Source organism: Tyto alba, unplaced genomic scaffold, assembly GCF_018691265.1.
Source record: "Tyto alba isolate M040663 unplaced genomic scaffold, T.alba_DEE_v4.0 Super-Scaffold_5, whole genome shotgun sequence".
NCBI classification, from domain to species: domain Eukaryota; kingdom Metazoa; phylum Chordata; class Aves; order Strigiformes; family Tytonidae; genus Tyto; species Tyto alba.
The window spans coordinates 14,891,715-14,916,435 of record NW_024881326.1 but is presented as its reverse complement, the minus strand read 5'-3'; the positions used below and the strand labels follow the sequence as shown (position 1 = coordinate 14,916,435).

Sequence of the window (24,721 nt, the reverse complement as noted above, 5' to 3'; positions counted from 1 at the left end):
TCACACAGATAAGTATGTCTTTTGGTAGTATGTAATGAAACATTTTATCTGCTTAAATTTACCTTAATTATTACTGAACTGTACTGAGAGGAGTTGTATTAGCAGTGGTAATTGTATCTTAGTATGAAACATAAGACAGTGGCTTCTGTTTATAAATATCTAAATCCTTGAGCCCACAAGATGATTCCCAAACTCCAACAGTTGTGCCTCTGTAGAACCCCACTGAAGTTGTTCTTCTGGAAGGTTCACAGGACAGTGGTGTTTTACATACTTGTTCATCTACAGTGCACCTCTGTATTATGTACACATAAACCATGTATGTTATTTTATGTAATTTTTGGAAATTTTTGTGTGGCATTAGGGGTCAGATGATTGTTTGGTCAAAATCTGGGCTACAGATGATGGGCGCCTGCTCTCAACATTGCGAGGACACTCGGCTGAAATTTCTGACATGGCTGTTAACTACGAGAACACGCTGCTTGCTGCAGGCAGTTGTGATAAAGTAGTCCGAGTATGGTGTCTTCGAACTTGTGCCCCAGTCGCAGTGCTGCAGGGCCATTCAGCTTCCATTACTTCCATACAGGTAAGGAATGACATTTTCCTAAACCTTTGAATTAAAATGGTAAATAAGAGATGTGGATTAGCAATCAGGGATAAAACTTCTCTTTTCATCTCTGTTTGGCAGTGTAGATTTGCCCCAACTCGAGAGTGTTGTTTTGGGGCAAACTCAATCCTATGCAGTGTCCAGCTACTGCCTGAGGGGGATGGTCCTGCTTCTTGTAGCTGCCTTTAACTCTCTCGTCCCATTGCTGCTTCCTTAAATCTAGCAAATCTGTGGTCGCTTGGTCACTGGGAGCAGTGTCAGATCAACTAGCTGATCCAGGCAGATGTGGCTGGTCTGTGGTGGTAGTCTTTGCACAGCAACTGACCCAGCAGTCACGTATTCATAGAGAACATGTATTTTTCAGAAGAATACCATCAGCTAAAAATCAATACTCCACATTTCTTACTTGTTCGTTATCTTAGCCTGTACTTCAGGAGCTGTTCTAGACATTGTAACATACGTAGATGCTGCAGCAGCCACAGTACAGCACAGATCAGGCTTTGCACAGAATCTCTGCTTGTGCCCTTGCAGCTTCAGTTGTGTGGCAAGTGCCCAGTGAGCAGTAGTGGAGAAGGAAAAAAAAAAGGCTAAACTGCCAGCACTCAGTTCTTTAGTGGTGGCACAGTCAATAATGGCTAGTAATTTGCAGTTTATTTGCCTTAAAAAAAAACACAACTGCCAGGCAGAAACCTTCAACAAAACAACATTCCAGGATAAAAAAGACAATCTCTGCAATTTAGCAAGGTTATGCACATAGAGGGGAGAGCGAGTGGGGATGTTTGGCTTAGAATCCCTCTCTTCTGGAGTCTTGCTGCCTTTGATTCATCACAGTCTTCTCCAGCATGCCAGTAGTCCTTGGGAGTCTCATTTCTCCCCTCCTTGCCTACACTTCCAATTTTGTCTGATTTGAAGTATGCCACAACCTAGTTACTCTAAGGTGGTTGTTCTGGAGACATTTTACAACCTGTTTTTGTGTATTGTAGATTATTTGTTAATGTACATACGCATCCCTCACAAGCTTTTCGTAAAACTCTGGTAATTTAGAGAATAAAGACAATCAGTCCTGGCTTTTTGATGAAACTGCTTAATTCCTTTATCACATTACCAGATAGCCAGAGGGTTAAAGGTATTGCTGCATTTACGAAATTAAAGTGAGAGACTTCAGGATGAGAAGATTTCCGACTCCTTAGAGAGGCAGAGGAGAGGTTCAGGAAGAGGGAGGGAGTGGGTGTCCTACTGCACTGCTGGTTTTCTTTGGGCATGGATGCAGGAATCATTTTTGTCTTTTTTACTGTATTTGATCCAGTCCTGTGCTAGAAAGAAGTATTTCCTCATCTTGTTGCCCCATTGAAAAGGTTTAGGCTTGTTTAATTTCTCCAATTTACTAACTTTTTTTGTGGTAGAAACAAAGACTTACTAGTCAAAATGTATGTGTTTTCCATTTCCTCAGCTTTATTTGTATGGAGGTTTAGATTCTGTGGTTGTCCATGATACTGCTGTCTGTACTCCCAGGGAGCAAGCTAATATGTTTATGAAAAAGATTATTGTCAATGTCCGCTTACAAGTTTCCAGCATGTAAGGGAAGAAATAAATTAGCTGGTTTAACTGTTATAATTTTATTTCTAGTTCTCTCCAGCAAGGAAAGGAACAACACGATACCTCACTTCTACTGGTGCTGACGGAACAATCTGTTTCTGGCAGTGGCATGCTAACACCATGAAATTTAAGTAAGCCTGTTTAGATAATTATCTTAAATAAAGGACAAATTTATTTTGAGTTTTTAGTGTGGAGAGGAATGCTGAGATAATTAAATAAGGGTGTGTTCTTTCTCAATAAACAAGTAACTTGGAATATATTCTCCCATAGATATGCTGTGCATGAGTGCCATACCAGTGTGTGGGGCAGGGTGTGCTTTCGTATGTGTGTGTTGGGGAGTCTATGGCATTACAACCCAGAGGGGAGGCAGAGATCAGGACTGTTATTTCAGTGTTATGTGCTTTGCAAGCCAGTGTTGTGGAAGAACTTTCAGCTTTTATGTTTAGGACTAAATCCTTGTCCAGAATGTACAGGCAGAAGAATTTACTTGCTTTTAATCAGAACACACATATGTAGATGACATCAAACCCACACTTAATAGGGAGTAAATGCTATTAGACTCGTGGTTTGCCAGGTTTTGTTTTACCTAGATTTGAACTTGTGAGTATCATGATAAATAGTCTTTTCAATTTAGTAAATGGTGCTTTTGTTACTAAACTAAGGAAGAAAATTACTAAAATGAAAAATAAGTTCTAGCAGACTTAGGTGAGAATTCTGAAATAAAGAGATTTAGGATGGGCATATTGGCTGTAATCTGCTGAGCTGCAGTGCACTGTTCTTGTTGAGTGCCATTGGAATACAGTAATAAAAAGTGAAAATGTTTTGTTGTTGCATATAGGGATCGCCCTGTAAAATTTGCAGAGAGGTCCAGACCTGGTGTTCAGATATCTTGTTCTTCTTTCAGTTCCGGTATGTATGCATTGTAAGGGAGCTGAAAGTATTTTATGAACTAGAATTCCTTTCATGATGTGACTGTTACTTCTTTATAGATACAAATATTAAACCCTTTTCCAGTTAATTATAGCACTGTCATATTGTGGTTGTTTGAAATTTTCCATACTAAGCATCTGCCTCAAGCTGCTTTTTCTCTTTTTTTTTTTTCTATAATTTAAGATAAAATATCTTGACCACTTCCAAGAAAGACTGTGCTTTCAGTCTGTTGTTTTGCACATCAGAGATTTTTCTTTGTAACATCCTTTTAAGGTTTTATCTTGTAAAGTTTTTGAGTAAAAAGTTCCTGAAATCTGGCAGACAGGTGGCCTCCATTCAAAGGTTACACTTTTGCTAATCTTCCAAATTTGGGTAAGGTCTAAGAGGATCAATTCAATGTGTTTGAAAATATCAGTTTAACTGACATCCTTTGTTGTAGCTTTGAATTCTCAAAAATACTGATTTTTACAAATAAAATTAGTAATTTCTCATTAATTTTTGCTATTTGAAATTGAGAGCTATTCTAGAGCCATGTGACCTTTGCCCATGTTCCTTTTAAAACCAGAAATCCTGAAATAACTAAAACCATTTCAATGCAGTAAACTATGCAATAGTGCCCCTTATGTACAATATTGTAAATAGAGCAAACATTACAAGAAAATAGCATAATCACTGCCTTCCGATTCGGCAGTAATTTCTCTGATGTGTGTCAAATAGATATTGAAGATGTGCTTAAATATTTTCTTAGATATTTACCTGTGAGAATATGAAACTGTTCCCCATCTAATTTTCCACAGAGGCTGATGGAGAGAGCTATGGTAGTTTCTACAGGAAAGCAAAGTAGTTTATTGGATGGATATTGTAACTTGCAATATTCTCTTCCTTTGGTCAGAAAGGTTTGCAGCTGGAAAATATTGTAGAGCTCATAGTTACGCTAAAGCTGTTATGATTTGAGAAAATACAGATCAAAATAGAAGCTTTGAGTTAACTTCTTTGTTCAGGACATACATTTTGATTACATTTAAATTTTCTGTTTAAAACCATAATTTGCTGCTTTGACAATAAAGCAGTAATTAAAATAAATTGTTCCTAGGATGGCTTTTCTTCTCACAGAAAACACTGTCTTTCTTAGGTGGCATGTTCATTGCAACAGGTAGTACTGACCACGTGATAAGAATTTATTATTTGGGCTCAGAATCTCCAGAGAAAATGGCTGAGTTAGAATCTCATACGGTAAGAGACAAATCAGAAAGCAAATCTTTTTTTCTGCCTCTTTACCTTATTTCAGGAACTTAGGTTTTATACTTCCTATTGGACTTATTTTCAGTCTTTAGAGTTTAGTTGGCTCTCAACACTGTGGTATTTAAATGCCTGGAAATTTGTGGTATGTTTATTTTTAAATTCCTCTGAGGCAGGAGATGTGTCCAAAATACGCTTTATGTGTTTCATTCCCCCAGGAAACTGAGGGATGATGTGATTTTCCCATATTCTTTAAGAAAGTATGCTTTGGAATGAGGAATTAAAACAGTTTTCATGCAGAGTGTCATTTTTCCTATTAAATTTACTGTTGAGTATTTAACTTTAGTTGTGACCACAAATCTGCATAACAAGAAAAAACAAAGTAATTGTGCTTTTAGAGACAAACTTTGGATCATGATGGTAATTTCATTTAGAAAATAAAGCAAGCTTAGAAGCATTCTTTCTCAGGTAATGCAAAAGGGTTCTTGTAAAATTTCAAACTATCTTAAATATCTGTACAATGTCTTTCAATGTTAGTTTTCAAGTTTGAGCCTTGATAGCTTTTATTAAAACCACTGAATGTCTCAGTTTTAATGAAACTCCATAAAGAAGTGTCACTAAAACAGTATCAAATCTTTCTTAATTTCTTAGTTGTTGCTGAGGGCAGGTGATGATTGCATTATTTATTATGTGCATGGTAAACAATATATCAGAAAGGCAAGCTTATAGCAACACTGATAGGGCTGTCACTTTTGAGAAGTTTGGAGCATTTATCATTGAACCTTAATAGCACAGCTGCCCACCTTAACAGTATTTTATGGATCAAAGCTGTGGTCTAAATTGATTCACTGAACTTCAGTGGGAGTCATGAGTCTCATATTTAAGTCTCGGAGCTCCAAGCCAACAAATCTAACAAGTATTTTGTTCACAGAAGAAAAAAATGTTTTCTCTATTCAGCAGTTCACATTTGGAAGAAACTAATTGCTTTGATTTTTTTAAAGTCTACTCTTCTTAATATTACAGACTGCTGTCAGCCCACCCCTGAGAAAAATTCCAAATTGGACACTTGGTTATCAGGAACTAAAGATATCACTGGGAGTAAAGATAGCAAGTGCATGTAGCCAACGCAAGTATTTAGCAAACTGAAAAAAGGCAAAACCATGCCCAAACCAACATTTGATTTGCAACAATTTTAAAGTAGAAATAAAGCCAAGATTTGATTTTTTTTTTTTTTTTTTTTTAAAATGAAATATTTTGATGCACTTTAATGTTAGGTCTAAAAATTGCAAACCTGCTGTGATCATTTACTTGATTAAGTTGTTCTTTCTCCATCTTGTGGAGTGCTGTACCTACCAGGCCTTGTGAGCTCCAGGGATACCTTATTCCTGTTAACTCTGTGGAGTCTAAAAGGTGCAGGGTTTCCCAGGCAGAGCTTACCTGAGGGCGTGTACAGTCCTGGTCCTGTGGCATTGTGCAGGAAGACTGTGCTCGGGCAAGAGTAGAGCTGCTGCAGCTTCTTCCTCCTGAAGGTCTACGTGTCAGGGAGACTGAGTCCGAAATCGTTTCTGTCTGAACTACATCTGGAGTAACACAAAACCATCACCTCTCTGGAGTTTCATATCTCAGTGTCTAACACAATATGTCTGGGGAAGTTTTAACTTCAAACGTGACTTTTCTGTTCTTGAATTTGTAAGATAGTATGTTATAGGAGATGCATTGGAAGATGCAATTTGCTAAATAGACCCATCATTAAGATCTTTTTGGATGAGTGTTTCAGCTTACAAAGTACTTACTACTATATTTTTCCTCCCTCCTATTTAGGACAAAGTGGTTGCAGTCCAGTTCTGTAACAATGGTGACAGGTGAGTGGCTGTCCTAGGATTTGGACATGAGAAGTATGGTATTTAATTTTCCAAATAACATTTCAGAGAAAATTTAATGCAACAGGAAGACTGTATGTGGGCTCTGATTAATCTTAGACAAATTATTTGAAGTATGTTGCACGATGTGTGTCATGTCCTTGAGCTTGGACATGTTGTCCTCTGCTGTAACAACAAAAATGTTCTGTAAATATGCTTTTGCTCGGTACTTTTTTTAAACAGCAAATTGGAAATCAAATGTTATATACTTTCTGTGGAAGACTGTCTTACTTAACAGGTAGCCTTGTTAAGTACAACAGGGGTTACTTCAGGAGTAAGAGCATTATAATAAATGTAATTTTAAGCAAAAGTTAGAACTTTTACACATACACAGATGGTCAGACAAGTAATTCTGCAAGGAGCTGTGGTCTGATCTTCATTAAAGGAGCCTCTCTTGCAAGGTGCTTTTACCTGGTAAGATGGCAATAATATCTGAGTATATTCATTATTTATAATGGAATCAGGGATTTAGTTTCTTAATTACTTTTTTTCTTAACTAAAATATCAGATTAAATGTGGGGAGAAAAAAGTTTGTTGGCTTTATCGTTTCAGTCTTTTTAGAGCCAGATGAAAAATAAGTACATACACATATTTATTTATCCGTGTGGCTCTTGCTTGAGTTAGTGATTTTTTGGGCATCCTTTTTTCTGGAGCTGCGGACAGCAAAGGGGTAGCGTGGCGACCGTACCACATGTCTGTTTGCCAGCCATAGCCAGTGCTGATGGCCAAGTTAGAGGCAAAGGGGAGACCAAGCTACCTATGACAGTAGCACTTTTAGTAGCTCTTGCATTCAAAGGAGAAATATTTGCCTTGTTTCTGTACTGGGGCACAAATGAGAAGGCCACTTTACTTCTTTTTCCACTGCTCTTGCTCTGTCCTCTCTGGGATAAGCAGAGTGGGAGTGTAACACTCTGACTTCTAAAGAAGTATGCTGTCAGATTAACATCTGAGCAATGCTGTCTGCACTGACCGAAAGGATGTACTAACTCAGTGTAGTCATTTATGAACAGAAGATAAACATGAAAGGGAAAACAAGACTTGGTGTCTGATCAGAAGTGAGATGGAAGAAAATCGAGGAAATAATGGCATCTAAATGATGAGCATCATGCATAATGAAAACAAGGAACTGTAGAACTACCTTTTATCTTGTTTTGTTTTGTTTTAATTACTTCACTGTGCTCTTACTTATGAACCGTAGGAGAATCATGTTGAAGCTGATAATATTGTCAATAGATTATCTGTATGTTGGGGTTTTTTGTTAACATATGCAAGAGAAGTAAATTTTATCTGTATCATTTATACCAGCTGGGGATCACAAAGCAGCCAATGATTAGCATAGTTTGAAAACATTTTCCAAATAATGACATTGCTGATATGTTGCTGAAAGAGAAGGCCATCCACCCTTTACTGTCTGTCTCATTTAATTCCTTGGTGAATGATTTCTTCTGCCAGGCCCTCTCCAGGCTCATTGAATAAGCAAGTTGTCTCTTCTTGTGCTCAGAGTTGTGAGAAATACAGGAAGAGTGTTTGTTTTCATAAAAACACTCACAATTCATAAGAGTTTGACTTCTGCGAGGTTCTAGAGAAATAAACATGAGATGATGAATAACCAGGCTTGTATCCCTCATCTTGTATTTTTATAACTCTTAAATTGCCAGAAAAAAAAAAAAAAAAACAACAAAAAAAAAACCAAACAAACAACTCCCAAAAATCTGGCTTATTTTCAAGGGGGAATAATCAAAGAACAGATATTCAGTGGGATATAAAGGTGCAATTGATCCTCACTTCTTAAATTTGGATCTAGTCTACTTAATAGAAATAATTTCCCTGCTTAATTTGTCTTCATTTGAGATTAAAACATTCTTTTACACATGTTCTTTTCATTAAAATTGTTTGGCTTTTCACAAGGATTTGGATGTTTTATGTAATATTTCAGTAGTGTCCTGCCATATTTTTGTGGTGTCTCCTTGCAATCCACTATCATTAGTCTTCACTGAGTCACTGGTATTTCTGGATGGTTTAGCATCACCAAGTGTGATATTAAGTGGACTAATCTTAACATTTCCTGGAGTGAAGACTCTGTGAGTCTGTGTTCGCTTATGTGACTACTGATGAACTACAGCACTAACTTTCACCAGTTGCTGGAACTGAATATATGGGACAGTTACTCTACATCCCCATCACATAGTCTCTGAACTCATGGTCCTTGGTTGCTGCCACCTGTCCAGAACTGGTTACAGAGGTACAGTCTTAAGACCTTTGGCTCTTGATGAGCATTTAATTGGTCTGCTTTACTATTCGTAATAATTTACTTATCTCTGACAACATACCTAGCAAATACGTGAATTTCCAATTAATTAGTTTAGATGATAACAGTAATCCTGTGGTCTTAAAATTTATCAAGTGAACCATTCCAACCTGCAGAGCTTTCAGTTTTTAAAACTGCTAAGTCAGGATGTTACCTCTTATGTAACAATTAAAGTCAGGATGCTCGTGGTAAAATGTATAAAGGTGCCTGTAGGCATGTGTGTGTGTCAAACTTCTGCAGCGCAGCTGTGGTGGAGAGTGGTGTGACAAGCTTTGATGAGTGACCAGCATCTTAACGTAAATGGTTTTATGTCAGCTTTTGCTCTTATTCCTTATTGTGCTTGGCAAGAGGTTTAAGGGATGTGTGCAAGCAGGAGCCTTCCAAGCAAAACTGTAGCTTTGCCAGTGGAACTGCACCTGTACTCAGAGATCTTTGTCATGTAAAATTATGTGGGAATGTGCTGGTATAACTGTACTAACAGTTCCTTCCAAGCAGTGTGAGAGCACAGGTCTCACTGGGGCTATTAGTTCACACGGTCACTGAAAATCACATGCTACAGTGATGCTTTTAATGGAGAAGTGATAGCTTCCTTTTTATTCTAATATTAAGAAGTAAAAATAAAAATAAAATAAATATCACAAGATCATGATGAAAAAATTCAGATCACAGAAACTGAAAAGGGGAAACAATCACTTATTAAAATAAAATTGCATAGGCTTGCCTTTTTGCATGTAATTCTATGATTAAATGGAATATACTTTTAAAGGTGTTGGCTGTCCTGTGAAAATGTATTACTTGAGGAGCTTTTTAAAAAATTCTCAACAAAAATTATTTCTATGACAATGATATCCAAAGCATTATGATGTAGATGAATGCATTTGCTGGATGCTTGAATTTTTTAAACAAAGAGGAACTTAAGAATGAAAACACTCGTGTTCAACTTTACAGGCAGGACTACCTATTTGTGTTCAACTTGGGCATTTCCCTTTTCTGTCTTCACCCTCTCCCTAAGTTAATATATTATAATCTATGCTAGACTCCTGGCATGCAGTTTCTTTTTCTTTCCTGCCACTATGAACTGCTCGAGAGATTTGCTGATGTCATTAAAAAGGGAATGTGCAGCTTGTATGAATTACGACATTGAAGTCATTCCAAGGCCATCTGCTAGCTGTAGCCAAATGTAATTAATGTTGTGGGATATAAACTCTTTTGTACCGTACAATATCTGATATGAAAATTGTAACCTCACTGTCTCTTAATTACATTCTCTAGATCAGAGATGCACAAACAATATAAAGAATAAATGTTGAAAAAAGATTAAATACATTCTAGCTTCTGTGCTGGTGTGAATGGGTGTGCTCTTGGCTTGCCAGCATTTTGTAGCTGCCTGTTTCGTGTGGCAGTAGTTCATGGATATTTTATGAGTTATTAAACATGCTTATGTGTGGGCATATATAGAGTAAGACAAGTATACACACAAGTATACATTTCCAAGTACATATATACTTGTCTGTGTGTGTGTGTGTGCATGTTTGTTGCAGAATAACATAAAAGGAAGTGTTTGTAGCAACCTTTCCTAAGGTGAATGACAGTCCTCTGCCAAGCTCCTAAATATTCTTGCCACAGGACTTAGCAAGCCCACACTGTAGCTGAGGATGGAAAATGCCATAGCAAAGGTACTGAATAGTAGGAAAATAAGATCCTAAGATGGGCATGTGGGTATTAGACTAAAAGCAGAAATGACTTCTACTTACTCAGAATTTCATTACTTTTTTTTTCTTTCTTTTTTTTTTCTATAGCTTAAGATTTGTCAGTGGAAGCAGAGATGGAACAGCAAGAATATGGCACTATCAGCAGCAAGATTGGAAGAGTGTGGTCCTGGATATGGCTACTAAAATGACAGGGTAAACCAAACCAAACCAGAACACACTTCATAGCCCCATTTACACACAAACAAAAATCTTCCATCATACAGAAAACTATTTACTTTAATTTTAAGTTAATTTCAGTGCATGATTTTTTTTGTGTATTGAAAATGCCATGGCCTTATCTGTTAAGTTACACAGTTAATTAGCCCTCAAAAGAAAATACTAATACATTGGTAGTTCTTTAATGTTGGGGAATATTTAGTATTCTACATACGAAGTAAGAATGTCAAATAGAATTCATTTCACGGATAGAGGTTTTAGTAGAACCTCATTGATCATATGCTAATACATATCCAGCATGTCTCTTAACACTGTATTTTTCCTTAAGTTTTCAAGAGGTGAGATACAGTGATTTGTTTCTCAGGTTCGATTAGGGTTTCAAGTTTTTCTTCTTGAGATCCTCAAGTGTCTTCTGTAAATGGCCTTGTAATTGAACATGAGCAATAGCAAAAAGCAGAAATTAGGCATTTTGCTTTGCAGAATTCTTTATATTTCATATGGTTACATTTTTAATAAGATAGCTGTCAAAGTATTATTTGGATTTATTTAGCAGGTTCTTCATCATTATAGAGTTTACTCATTAGTGACTGATAAGAAAATGCCTTGTATGAAAAAACTTAATAGGAATAGTTTGAAAGAAGGAATTGGGGTAGGCAAGGATGATCACTTGAGAGGAACAGAAGAGAAACTTGTTCTTTTTAAGGAAATAAAACTCTGTAAATCTTAGTGGCACTGAATATTTTCTGTATCCAGCTTTTACCACTGCAGAAGCCATCTTTTGTTCTCCTGCATTAGCCAGTAGCCGCACTGGTGGCAGCCATGCTCTCCAGGATTCCATACTGAATTAGCACTGTTAAATGCTTCTGTATGTAGTTACTGATTTATTTCTTCTTTAAATTATTAATTTCTTTAGAAACAATGTAGCATCTGGGGAGGACAAGGTGACTAAACTGAAGGTTACCATGGTGGCTTGGGATAGATACGATGCCACTGTCATCACTGCAGTCAACAATTTCCTTCTCAAAGTGTGGAACTCATCCACAGGGCAGCTTCTTCATAGTTTATCTGTGAGTAAAATTCAAGTGGGTAATCCCAAGTGGTTATAGTTCAACTCTGAAATTGATTTGAGGCTAAATCTTGACATATGCCACCTGTCTTACGCTTATTGGGAGGAGTACGTATCATGGACAAAGGAGCCGATGACCAAAATTCTGCCAGGCCCTGGTGAGTGCTGGCTGACAAGGGAGCCCTGTGAAGGCCACCATTTGTGCCCAGATCAGAGGGTTGCAGATGTCCTTGCTGCTGATTTCTCCTTCCTCTCCATCCCTCTCCATGTTGGCTGTGCTGAGCTGCAGTCTGACACACTTACGAAGTGGGCAGTGATAATGCAAAGCCTTTGACAGAAATGATGACTAAGTACAGTTCTAGTCTAAGATCATGGATGACTACCTGAACTGAGATGTCCTTACACTAAATATTAGCATGTTTGGAGATACTACATGGAGTAATACAGCTTTTTTCTTCATCCTACTTTCATTGCAGGGTCACGATGATGAAGTTTTTGTTCTGGAGGCCCATCCATTTGACCAAAGGATTGTACTTTCAGCAGGTCATGATGGAAATATTTTCGTTTGGGATATAGACAAAGGAACAAAAATTCGCAATTACTTTAACATGGTAAGAATGAGCAGGAATGATGAGGAGTTTTTTCCCACTTGTATAAAGCTGATCTTGATGCAAAGGCAGATTTCATTGTACGCCTATTGTGACCAATGTCACAACAGGATTAGGGCAAAACTTGTGAATATTAAAAAGAAGACTCTACAGTAAGCAATACAAAAGCATGTTTCTGCATATTGTAAATCTAGCAGCAAGTCTTTCATGGAATCTGTTACATCTGAATATTATTCATGTGTATGGGCATGATTATACCATGGAAAAGATTATAGTGACTTGCAGAGTAGAGCAATGCAAACCAGTAAGGCTGTGCGTTGTAGCACAGCGCTGTGGTCTGGGAAATAGTATGGTTGGCTCTGTGCTGCATTTATCTAAATGCACCCAGTGCCAGGTTTGTTGGTTTGGTTCCAGTGCTGAGCAAATGCAGCTGTACTGCTTCAGGATCTGAGCTAGCCTCCTGGCACTTGGGGCTGTGAAACCTGCTTGTGCAGAGCCAATACACGTCTGAGATTTTTGGTGCAGGCTTGCCCTATGTCTGCCATTAACATAAAATGTAGACTTCTAGGTCGTTGTTTCAGAACATACATTAAAAGTTGTACTGAAATTCCAGGACAAAGAGAAAATGCCAGGCTTTACTTCATTGTTCAGTGAGGCTTTAGTGGAAAAAAATATAAGTGTAAATCAATCTTGAACAAGGTGACAAACTACACAGCATTAGGATTAAATATTTGTTGGAGCACAGGTGATATTTCTGTAAAAATGCTCTTACAGAAAATGCATGATTGTGAAAGAATGCTCTGTGCTTGTATACAGATTGAGGGCCAAGGCCATGGAGCTGTTTTTGATTGCAAATTCTCACCAGATGGACAGCATTTTGCCTGCACAGACTCTCATGGACATCTGCTACTATTTGGCTTTGGATGCAATAAATATTATGAAAAGGTGGGTTGAATGAATTTTCAACTCTTCTGTGTCTGACTTGATTTTGTCTTAGAAGTATTTGTGTTATAGTTACTCCCTTGCCCTGCTCCAGACAAAATAGTAATTAAATCATGAAGCGGTTGCTCTTTACCTAAATTAAAAAGATTTAGACAAGAAAATCTCCAGACAGGGGAACAAAGCATTAACTTCTGTTGATTCACCTCTATTGGTATATTTTACTCTTGAATTTTTGCATCAGGCCGTGGTAATAAAACACATTTGTGGTAGGAATCTGTTCTCTGTCATAACATTTCTTCTGCTGATTCTAAGTGTAGGAGTTGTGGTTTATGGATATGGGAGCCATTCCAGAGCAGCAAGACAGCTGCAAATGGCCATTGATTTATTTACTAGATTGCTTTTCTTGCAGATTCCAGATCAGATGTTCTTCCATACGGATTATCGACCACTGATCCGTGATGCAAATAACTATGTGTTGGATGAACAAACTCAACAGGCTCCACATCTTATGCCTCCTCCATTCTTGGTGGATGTTGATGGAAATCCTCATCCCACGAGATTCCAGCGGCTGGTACCAGGGAGGGAAAATTGCAAGGATGAACAACTTATTCCTCAGCTGGGATATGTAGCTAATGGTATGCTGTCTAAAACTCATGCATAATATATGTATTGAGCACCAATTCAGTAGGATGGTACTATAAGGATATGTTTGTTACAGTTGTCTTCTGAAACTAGTGGTTAAAATTCAGTATAAGGGTAGAATAGGAGATGGGACGGCTTTTTGACATCAAGGAAGTGTATGGAATCAACTTGACTGGAGACAAGACGAGGAGACTGCAGTATTCCAAAATCTGTGGGCTTCTTCCAGGTATATGACAGCATGCTTAAAGAATTGTCCCATAAACCTCAGTGTAACTATGTATGTGAGTAAGGAAGAAGGAAGGTAAGAAAGACATTGAAAAAATACCTTTTGGTTTTTTTAAACAGATTTTTTTTTTCTTATAGATAGAAACTTCTGCAAAATGCTGATCTCGAGAAGAGATCTTCCATTATTACCTACTGAAGCATATTTTTTTTCTGCAGTTTCTAAGGGTTTGTGTTTGTTTTATGTGTGGTCTGAATTTTAGGTTTTTATTGTAACTTCTCTTTTAAACTTTGCCTTCATTTATTACATCAGAGCAGAAGGCCGGCTGGTGATCAGATGTTTTGCAGAGCAGAAAAACAATTGTGCACGATTTTAAGTTTATTTCCATGGTGTTTAGTAAAACAGAAATTAATCATTTTATAAGCAGTTTTGGCTTTGTTCTTATCAAGGTGATGGTGAAGTAGTTGAACAAGTCATCGGGCAGCAAACTAACGACCAGGATGAGAGTATCCTTGATGGAATGATCAGAGAGCTACAGAGGGAACAAGATCTGAGACTAATTAATGAAGGAGAAACTCTTCCAAACCCTCCACTCAATAGATCCCATTCTGTTAATGGAGGTAAGTGTCCCTTCTATACCTCCATTATTTATTTTCCTAAAGCATGGTAAGGTACTAATCAAAATGTGTTAATGTAAGTTCTGAGATCATGTCTCTGAGGATGCTTTTCTCTCTTGTTCTTATATACATTGTTAACCTATGTGGAGCAGTTGGATGTTCTGGGGCTAGCAGAAGAATTAGAAGTTTAAGGTACAGCTGAGGGCACACAATGGTCTAACTGGACTGTATCTGATTACATAGAAATATTAGACAGTAATTATTCCTCTTATAAACCTTTTCTAAAAAATAAAGTTCATTGTATTTTCTTGATGGCAGTCACTGCAGGGATGATACTTTGTAACTGCATAATGTCAAGATAACACCATATAATTAGAGAATGTCAATGGAATACAATGTTGTGACAGACTAATGGCTTCCTGTTGCAGCATAAATGCTAAGGTTGAGCATCAGTGTTTATAAAATAAACATGTCTGCTCTGTCTTAGTGTTTCCTTAGAAAGCCTGAGATTATTCTCCTGCTAAGTGTTCTGCTATTGTGATTTTATTTTTAATACACAAAGTGATTAAAATTTTAAAACAAACTCAATCAGATGTGCACAGCTGACTGTGAAGCAGCTGACTGAGTGCAGCTGATGTAAGGGCGCAGATGCTATGGACTTGTGCTGCAAGTCATCCAGAGCTTTTAAAAAATTTACATCCGCTATTAAATTAGTTCTAGGTTAAATGACTGATTGCACATCTTTGAATTAGATTTCCTGGCAAAGCTCATTAGGATTACTAGATTTGGAGTTGCTTGTCTTTTAAATTCAAGAAGGAATAGGAAAAATATTAGTGAAAAATGCTGAAAATACACTTTTGCTTTGATCGAAATTGGTATTGTCAAGAAGGTGGCCTAGAAGCCAGCTTCAACTCACAAGAAGTCTTTCCTGCTTCTTATGATAGGTTGATGCATTGTGCAGTCCTGGTTCTCAGTTTTATTTGTATGTCCCTATAGTTGTGTGAAAGGGATTTACCAGCTATTTATGGTTTAGAAATTTAAAGTAGCTACCTTACAGAACTTCCATTGACTTTGCTACATGAACTATCCATCTGTGTGAGTTAGAGTATGCATAAAATACCTGATATTTTAAAAGCTGAATATTTTTATGGAGGTTTGCACAACTATGAATGCAATTTATTCATGCAGTTAACCATGGAAATTGTGTTGACGCTTTCCCAAACGATGTGATGAATTAAGGCAATGATGGCAGTGATTCTGATATTACCAGACTTTTTGTCTCACTTTGCTACCTAAAGTGTCTGTTTTCTCCTGAGCACGTCACACTGCATTGTGTCACCTGATGAAAAGCCCAGAGCAGGAGCAGTGCCTGTGGCACAGTAGATAAGCGTTACAAGTACAGAACAAATGGAGGTACAACAGAAACCTTTAACCTTGCAGCGGTCTGTTATTTTAGATGTCAGCCTCATCTTTTCTCATACCATAGAATTTAAAAATAATGATTTCAGAGCCTTTAAGCAATTGACAAGACTTCGACTTGAAGGTCACTTAACTGCCTTTAAAACTTTTCTTATAGATTATATTCTTTGCTTGCCTCAGTTATCTCTAAGATATAGCAAGCCACAGTGATATTACAGTAGCATATGCATCTCTAGTAGTCCAAGGCCAATACACAAAAATGTTCATCTGAAGGAAAAGACAAGGCCACTTAGCATAGAATAAGTGTTGTTTATTGCCAAAAAAAAAGAATTGCCACACAGTACTTAAGCTTTAACTTCTAGATTTTATTGTTGGTTTATAGAAGTGCAGAAAAATCTTTTTCTTCCTTAGCTCTTCGAAGTCCAGGCTTGGATGTCACATCTCCACCAAACGTTGGTCTCCGGAGAAGTGGTCAGATTGAAGGGGTCCGGCAAATGCATCACAATGCTCCCCGAAGTCAAATGGCAACCGAGAGAGATCTCATGGCGTGGAGCAGGAGAGTAGTGGTGAATGAGCTTCCTCCAGGCATCAGCAAGTAAGATGCTAAGTGAGACGGGGGAAAAAAATTGAATTGTACGACGTTTAATGATATTTCCATACACCTGTTACAAGTTTTAAAAAATTATTTTTCAGAAATGTGTTGGCTTTTGTTTTGTTTGTTTTCTTTGTTTTGAAATTCAGATATTAGTATTAGAGTGGTAGCCTCTGCTGGAGAGTTGAGAATAGTAATTCCTTTTCACAATTAAATGTTTCTTCAGTAGTTCAAAACCCACATTTTCCTGAAGCTTTATTTAAAAAAAGAAAAAAAAAAAAAAGAAAATAATTTTAATACATTTCAGTTTATTTGAAAATAATTATGCATACTCGGCTAACAAGTTTGCTTCGTCAACTTGTGATTGCAGGAGTGAAGTTTGTGTGGATGCTGCTTGGAGGACTTGTGCACAGATTTCTTATAGCAAGGGAACCAGAAGTATTTTAATGCATATATTAATGAGATTGTCAAGTTATATGATGATTTATTGAATAAAATGGATATTTCTATGTATAATTAGGGTCCAGGAAGAATGTCGAGCAGCCAAAGGTGAAATCGAAATTAATTTATACACTGTTGAAAAGAAGAGAAAGCCATCCCACACCTTACAGCGGGTGAGTTAATTCCCTAGAAGAGAGAGCCTGGGTGTGAAGCAGTTCTGAGCACTGAGGAAAAAAAAAGACAAACAAAGAACCCCAAACTAATTTATTAAACGATTTAGAAGATCAATAGGACTAATTGTCTCTCTGGCTCTGTCTTCCTTCTGTAACTGTAATTTGTCTGTCTGCAAATAGCACTGGTAAATTTCTATCCTTAAGGCTTCAGTAGCGGGAAGATGCTGGGAAATGGAAAGAGCAGAGCCACAGTGGGTGTTCAGTTTGGCTTGTGGAAACTAGGAGAAATATTAGAGGTACCACACTTCAAATGTCTAGCTTTTATCTTATCCAGAGACTGCAGGTATTTTTTAGAAAAAAAAACCCAAACATTTCTCCATAACTTCCTTTCTCAGAACTGATACTTTAAAAAGTAGAATAGATATTGAACCAAAAAAACCACACCTCCAGGTGCACTGAAATGAACGGCAAGTGTGTAAAAGATGTATTTTAATTTAGATTCCCTGTTTGTCATTTGTAAATGGGATCCAACATACAGTCGTTTTAATGAGGCATCTTTTAACTGTGTAATTCATTACGAAATCTCTAATCTTTTTCTTTTTGTCCCTCCTCTCCTGTGATAAAAGAACGATTACCAGCCAGGAAGTGGAAGGTCTTTGAGAAGAAACCAGCGGAAACGCCAGCATGCCTACCAAACACGCTCCACCATAGAGCACAGTCAGCAAGGAGCAAGTCAGAACGCACGTGCACGGGAAGAATCAGACAGCTCCTCAGAGGTCTGATACATCAGGCGATCCGTTCAATAGGTTCCCTTTTCACAAATAGCATGGCTTGACAGCAGATGTGCTTGCTGAGAGCACTGTTAGCATTAAGGCTCCAAGTTTTTCCATGTAGGAAGAAACACTCAGATCACTGAGTCTTTTGGGTTTGTGGTGTGACTGTAGTATGTTGATCTTGGAGAGTGAAGGATCATTTACCTCAATGCCAGTACAGTATTCAAAAGTAGCTTAAAACAAGTTGGGTATTTTTGGAAATCTGAAACGTTTTCAAGTAAATTTAACTGGGTTGTGTTAAGCCACTTGCTATTTTGGGATTTCATACAGCACATATATTCTAGGTCATATTCTCAGTGCTTTGATTTCATCTACATCTGTAGACTGCTGTTGAAAGAGATTGAGTATTGGTATTAATCATTGACATTGGCAAGGGAAGAACTTAAAATATACCAAATTAAATATAACTTGTTCTCATTAAGGAAGTGTGCAAAGTAAAAGAGACTGAACGTTGTCACTTTCTAAATGCATGGAATTTACAGAATAGCTATAAGGCTGGTCAATTGACACTAATGTTTATTAAACAGACACTTAAACAAGAACTCATTCAATGGTTCCAATACTATTAAAATTCACATCTCTTTCTATAGGAGTTATACAAGCATTTAGTATAGTTTAATTAAGGCACAAAAAAAGATTGTGGACTTATTTAAAGATAAACCAGTCCTTAAATACAAAACTTTCCTCAGGGGTGAGAACTCATATAACTTGCTTGCAAACAAAAAGGGTACTTTTTAAACATAGCCCAAAAGTGAAACCTTTTGTTTTTAATACAGGAAGATGAGACTGTTGGCACAAGTGATGCGTCTATGGATGATGCTGTGGCAGCATGGCAAAGTGAAAGTAGTTCCAGGTAGCTTTATTGTTTTCACTCTTAATTGTTAACATTACTTTATTACATCATTTAAGACAGACAGTTGATATTGTGATACTATGACTACAAGTCAGTACAGATTTGTTACACCTTAAGTAGTTTAAAATAGTAGCCAATGAAACTTGTGGAGTCTGTGAACAAACAAATACTGTTACGTATTTGAGTAACTAAGTATTTGTAGATGGTTTTATGACAGTATTTATCAGAAAACCAGTGTGAAAATTTCTAAATTTTGAAGACTGACTTTTTTCCAATTCTTCATGAAGCATTTTGTATTGTATTTTTTGGGGGTTGGTTTGGGGTTTTTTTGTTTGTTTGTTTGTTTTAAAAAATAAGGAACAGTTTTGAAAGACCATTTATAAGAAAATGTTGTATTTAATTAAGAACTGCTTGAAAAAGTCAATGCCAGTTAGTCACATGCAATAGAAATATTGATAGAAGTGCATACATATCTTCTGTTCATACTTCAGTATTTCCTCATTTTTCTGTTAATATGCATTTGCGTATAATTTCTACAGTCTCTTTTCTTATTCTTAATGTTATGCTTTTATGGCTGAAAGGCACATGAGCTAATATAAATACTTTATGTGTGTTATTTGGATATTAAAGAAGTCAGAACTGTATTTTTAGAAGAGTGCTCTAGTTTTCTAAATTTTTCATGCATTTTGTGCAGTAAGTTCTTATGAAGTCAGTCTAGAGTGAAGTCAGTCAGTGAGACAGTATGAAAATAGGTATCAGCCATAACTGTAGTTTTACCATGAGATTGCAACTGATAAAATAATTTGCTGAAATACACAAATTAGAGGGCACTTAGATTTTTTTCAAATTCACATGAGAATGAAATTTTATGCTAATCCCGACATCTGTTCCACATAACCAGAAGATTAGGTTGAATGTTTGGATCTCTCACTCAGTTGTGTGAAAACTGAAGTGCTGTTTTCTTTCTTACAACTTTTTATTATCTACAGTGATTCATCAAGTGAATATTCTGACTGGACAGCAGATGCTGGAATTAATCTTCAGCCTCCAAAGAGACAAACCAGGCAGGCAGCTCGGAAAATCTGTAGTAGTTCTGAAGATGAAAATATGAAGGGAACAAAAGGACTGGAGCCAAAACGAAGGAAACTTAAACAGCCTAGGAAAAAAGTCAGCATTTTTAATTTTTTAGTGTCTTTATAAGTTTATGAATATAAATTGGTTTTGAGTGGTTATTTTGGAAGTAAAATTTTTCACAAACAGGTATATAGTAAGAAAGAACCTATAGACGGCACAGTAATGGTAGTACCAGTGATACCAGAGTAACTTTTTTGTTTGTTTTGCTGTTGTATGACATATCTGTACTTCCAGGTTACGTGCAGGTAGTTCTTCATTACAGGTGGTGTGTTTTCTCCCAGATTCATGCTCTCCACTGCAGTTGGATTTACTCCAAGATGGTTTTGTTGTAAAATCATAGCACATCTGTATTGTATCTACATTGTCAGATTATTTTTCCTATTATTTTTTAAAGAAGACGTTTAGAATCTTTCTGAAGAAATATGTTTATTTATGAATGTTTTAATCTTCTATTATATTTAAAATGAACATGTCTTATTCCTTACTCTCTAGTTGAGGTTTTTTTGGAAGGTTGACATTCCAGCATTTGCTTTGCCCTTATATCTAGTTATCTTCAGTAAGTGCTGTATGATCAGTTTTTCATATGTTCTGCCACAGTAATTACAGCTTGCATTCTAAATTTAATGTAATATATTTAAGAAACCAAGTGGACTGCTTTCGATGGAAGGTGAACCCAGCGAAGAATGGCTTGCCCCTCAGTGGATCTTGGATACTATACCACGCCGCTCACCTTTTGTTCCACAGATGGGAGATGAGGTAATGAGTGTAGCAATTCTGAAATTCCCACCTGGGTTGATGAGCTTGTTTTCGTCAGGACTTTTATCTAGCAATATTTTCAGTGAGTTGTGCTCAAGATAGGCTGAGTTTTGATAACATTTTTATTCTCAGGCAATCAGTTATTTCCAAATAGCTGTTCTATGTCTCTTTTCATGCACATGTAGTTTATGAGTAGCAGAAAGAATTGGTTGTGTTTCTTCAGACAAACCTGCACACTTCTTAGTGATGCCAAATTTGAAAGTGTATAGCAGATGTCACTTTGGGGGCTGATATAAAGCACTCTTCTCCTTAAAAATATTTATAATGAAATAAAGAAGCATGCAGTATGTTCTGAAAGGGATGATGCCTGATGTGTTCCTAGAAATTTTAGAATAAACAGAGATTTTTTTTTTAAGAGATTATTTTACTATTGGTAAATTTTTTTTTTCTTTTCATTTGAGATCATATACTTTAGGCAAGGCCATGAAGCTTATGTGCGGGCAGTAAGGAAAGCAAAAATTTACACCATTAACATGCAAAAACAACCATGGAACAAAATGGAACTCAGGGTAAGTTAAACAAATACTTCAAAGAGCTGAATATCTCTGTAATGTTAAATTGACATTTTAAAAAAGTATAAAAGATAAAGAAAGCATTACTTTAAAATGTTAATATGAAAATTAAAATAGTAAATCTTAAAATTACTGTTTTCATTAACACAAAGCCTTTACATCTGTTCAGTTCCTGATAATATGAAGCCAGAAGGATGTTAAAGAATGTGAAAGTTTATTCTTGCCTGATATAATACAGAAAAGCAGAATATTAAATAAATAAAAAAAAAATTTAGAGTGAGAGTAGTTAAGTAGTGGAACAGGTTGCCCAGAGAGAGCATGGAATCTCCATCTTTGAAGAATTCTCAAAGATCAACTGGGCAAGCTCTGAGTGACTTGATGAAACTTATATGTTAGCTCTGCCATAAGCAGGATTTTGGACCGTCTGATTCTCAGGGGTCACTTTCAACCCAAATTATTCTACAATGTTTTGTTTGTTTTTTTTTTTTCCTCCTTAATACTAATTAATTTAGAACCCACCACTCAAAAGCTGTTTATAGTTCTATCAACACTCTGCAATGACCTGACCATCTAGGTTCTGTTTATTGTTTTTAATGCTGTGGTAAGAAGTAGGACATCATGATGTAAAGACCTCAATACGTGCAAGCTCTGTTAAACAGTTGATCTAGCTAAGCATGTAATTGTGTACGTTCTTAAATTCTTGGAGGGTCAATACAATATCTTACAACATATTTTTACAAAATAAAAGTATTATGGATTGCTTGGGTAGATACTAGGTTTACATAGTTATGCTGATTTTTCTTATCCTTTTGCTTTGAACCACTGAGTCCCTTAATACTTAATATGCAGTGTTGCCATATTTTTTTTCTGCTTTACTCAGATTTCATATCAAGAGAAGAGCATGTATATGTGCTAATATTAATGTATGTGTATGTCAGTGGTTCTATTAATGAAAGTAATTGCTTTACTGGAAAAATATCGGGTTACTAGTCCTAGGTATTCAGTGATTCCAACTGCAATCTTCAAAGACACCGTCAGTGTATAAGGACAAGGAAATAGTGTTTCATTTAGGATAGAGATCTTACCACCAGCGGATCTTTGACAGGATGTGAACATAAAAAGCTATTTTTGAATTTCCACTTTAAGAGGAAGAATTTCCTTTTATTTCCCCTTTATGCAAGGGTGAGAGGCCCTGGCTTTGGTCAGATATAACTTTTGGTGCCATCAGTGTGGTTAAAACCAGAGTGAGAATGTTCCTTATAAATGTATTACAAAAATTAAATAATTTGTGGGTGTCCTGTTCACAAATCTACCAAGGGAATGAGGATTTTGTCTTTCTCATTTTTCTTTTTAAGGTGACTGTGATTGATTTTTAGTATTTGAAAAAGAAAACTTTTATGGGTGAAACTACCTGGGCTGTAGAGTGAAAACATATTTGATTTTTATTATTATGTTTGGTATTTTAACATAGTTGTTTTTATTGTTAGCAAGTTAAAATAATACTGTTGCATGGTTATTGATAAATAGGAACAAGAATTTGTGAAGACTGTAGGAATTAAATATGAAGTTGGGCCTCCTACACTCTGCTGCTTGAAGCTTGCATTCCTAGATCCAATCACAGGCAAAATGACAGGAGAATCATTTTCCATAAAGTAAGTAACTGAAATGCTGATGACATTCTTGAAGAGTTTTTCTTGCAGTTTGGAAGCTTCCCTCTCCTTCCTTTCTGTTTGTTTTTTTTTTTTTTTTTTTTTTTGGCAAGTCATGATGGTGGCATTAATTAGCTACTACTCCAAACTTGAAAACAAAATGCATGAAATTTTGTGTTTGGAGACTGTCTGTATTGTACATGTGGAACTATGGGTAATGGAAGCAATTTTTTTTCTTTTTTTCTATTTCATTAAGGTACCATGATATGCCAGATGTTATTGACTTCCTTGTGCTGCATCAGTTTTATAATGAAGCCAAAGAAAGGAACTGGCAAATAGGTGACTACTTTTTTACCACTTCCATATGTTTTGCAAAATTTCTGCAGCTGTTTAATAGGATACAGTGGCTCTGTTACATGATGTAAAGGAATATGCCACACATGATATTATAGAGATCATTGGAAACTTTATTTGATGTTTGCTGCAATTCCTATAGCAGAAAAAAAAGGGAAGTGAAATAAACTGTTATGAGGCCTGTGTTAGCAGAACAATCTACTGTTATATTGAGATTTGAGGCATGGAGGTGGCTGTGACTTAATAACTAGAGATGTGAAAGTCCTTTCTTTAGGGGAAGGACTTAATTCCTGTAGTGCAAAATGTAAGAATTGAAGTAGTGCATTTATGAAAAATGAAGTTGATTCTCAAGAAATATTTAACAGTTATGTTTTTCTTTTGCTGAATGCAATCCTTTTTCCTCATAGGGGATAGATTTCGCAGTATAATAGATGACGCTTGGTGGTTTGGAACTGTGGAGAGTCAGCAGCCTTTTCAGGCAGAATATCCCGATAGCTCCTTCCAGTGCTACTGTGTTCAGTAAGTATTTACATAGCTATAATGTGTCACACATGTTTTCATGCTCTGGGTCTCCTAGATGTTTACATGCAGCTTTAATACGTACCTCAAGAGCTAGGATCCTTTTTTCCCATTTAAATAAAAAATCAGCCACTTTGGTTTTGTTTATTTAGTTATGAACTTACTCATAAAACAACACTTTTGGTGTAAACAGCAGTGCAGTGAATATATAGGAGATACAAGAGAAAAATAAGGAGTTGAAGTGTAGCTAGTGACATGTCTTGTTTCTAATAGGCATAACCTTTTTGTTTTAAGTCTGGTAGAGAAAAGATGTATCGTTATGTTCAGCTCTAACTTATGAATTTGAATGTATTTTTTTTTAATAGCTGGGACAATAATGAAAGAGAGAGGATGAGTCCATGGGACATGGAACCAATTCCAGAAGGAAGTAAGTGTGTTGAATTCATGTCCGTATGCAAGGTAAATAATTTTTTGCCACTGATAGTACTTACTGTTGTTGAATCCTTCATATTTAGCTGCTTATCCAGAGGAGGTCGGTGCTGGAGTTCCTGTGACTCCAGATGAGCTGACAGCTCTTCTTTACAAACCCCAGGAAGGAGAATGGGGGGCCCATTCCAGAGATGAAGAATGTGAACGAGTAATCCGGGGGATCGAGCAGCTTCTTTCCCTTGGTATGTTTGGAGAGAAAAGGTGAAAGGATTAAGAATGTCAGTTTGGTGTCACATGACTGAAGAGTAGATAGGATGGAGTGTTGGGAGTTGGTGTGGAATGTTTGAAATGTGCTTAACTAAATAATTGAAAAAA

At 36.6% G+C, this 24,721-nt stretch overlaps 1 protein-coding gene across 4 annotated transcripts in view; it reads left to right on the top strand.

The window, feature by feature from the left end:
• Window positions 1-24,721, top strand: part of BRWD3 (bromodomain and WD repeat domain containing 3) — a 58,684-nt gene that overhangs the window by 20,895 nt on the left and 13,068 nt on the right. For all 4 annotated transcript variants that reach the window (XM_042807089.1, XM_042807087.1, XM_042807088.1 and 1 more), the window contains 23 exons: window positions 362-583; window positions 2,231-2,331; window positions 3,039-3,109; window positions 4,263-4,363; window positions 6,191-6,231; window positions 10,396-10,500; window positions 11,438-11,591; window positions 12,067-12,201; window positions 13,015-13,143; window positions 13,550-13,775; window positions 14,455-14,625; window positions 16,453-16,636; window positions 17,154-17,247; window positions 17,874-18,023; window positions 18,857-18,933; window positions 19,923-20,100; window positions 20,707-20,823; window positions 21,285-21,392; window positions 22,923-23,047; window positions 23,301-23,383; window positions 23,806-23,917; window positions 24,283-24,344; window positions 24,433-24,588. In XM_042807089.1, coding sequence (XP_042663023.1) covers window positions 362-583; window positions 2,231-2,331; window positions 3,039-3,109; window positions 4,263-4,363; window positions 6,191-6,231; window positions 10,396-10,500; window positions 11,438-11,591; window positions 12,067-12,201; window positions 13,015-13,143; window positions 13,550-13,775; window positions 14,455-14,625; window positions 16,453-16,636; window positions 17,154-17,247; window positions 17,874-18,023; window positions 18,857-18,933; window positions 19,923-20,100; window positions 20,707-20,823; window positions 21,285-21,392; window positions 22,923-23,047; window positions 23,301-23,383; window positions 23,806-23,917; window positions 24,283-24,344; window positions 24,433-24,588 — 2,902 coding nt within the window. The remainder of the gene's footprint in view (window positions 1-361; window positions 584-2,230; window positions 2,332-3,038; window positions 3,110-4,262; window positions 4,364-6,190; window positions 6,232-10,395; window positions 10,501-11,437; window positions 11,592-12,066; window positions 12,202-13,014; window positions 13,144-13,549; window positions 13,776-14,454; window positions 14,626-16,452; window positions 16,637-17,153; window positions 17,248-17,873; window positions 18,024-18,856; window positions 18,934-19,922; window positions 20,101-20,706; window positions 20,824-21,284; window positions 21,393-22,922; window positions 23,048-23,300; window positions 23,384-23,805; window positions 23,918-24,282; window positions 24,345-24,432; window positions 24,589-24,721) is intronic.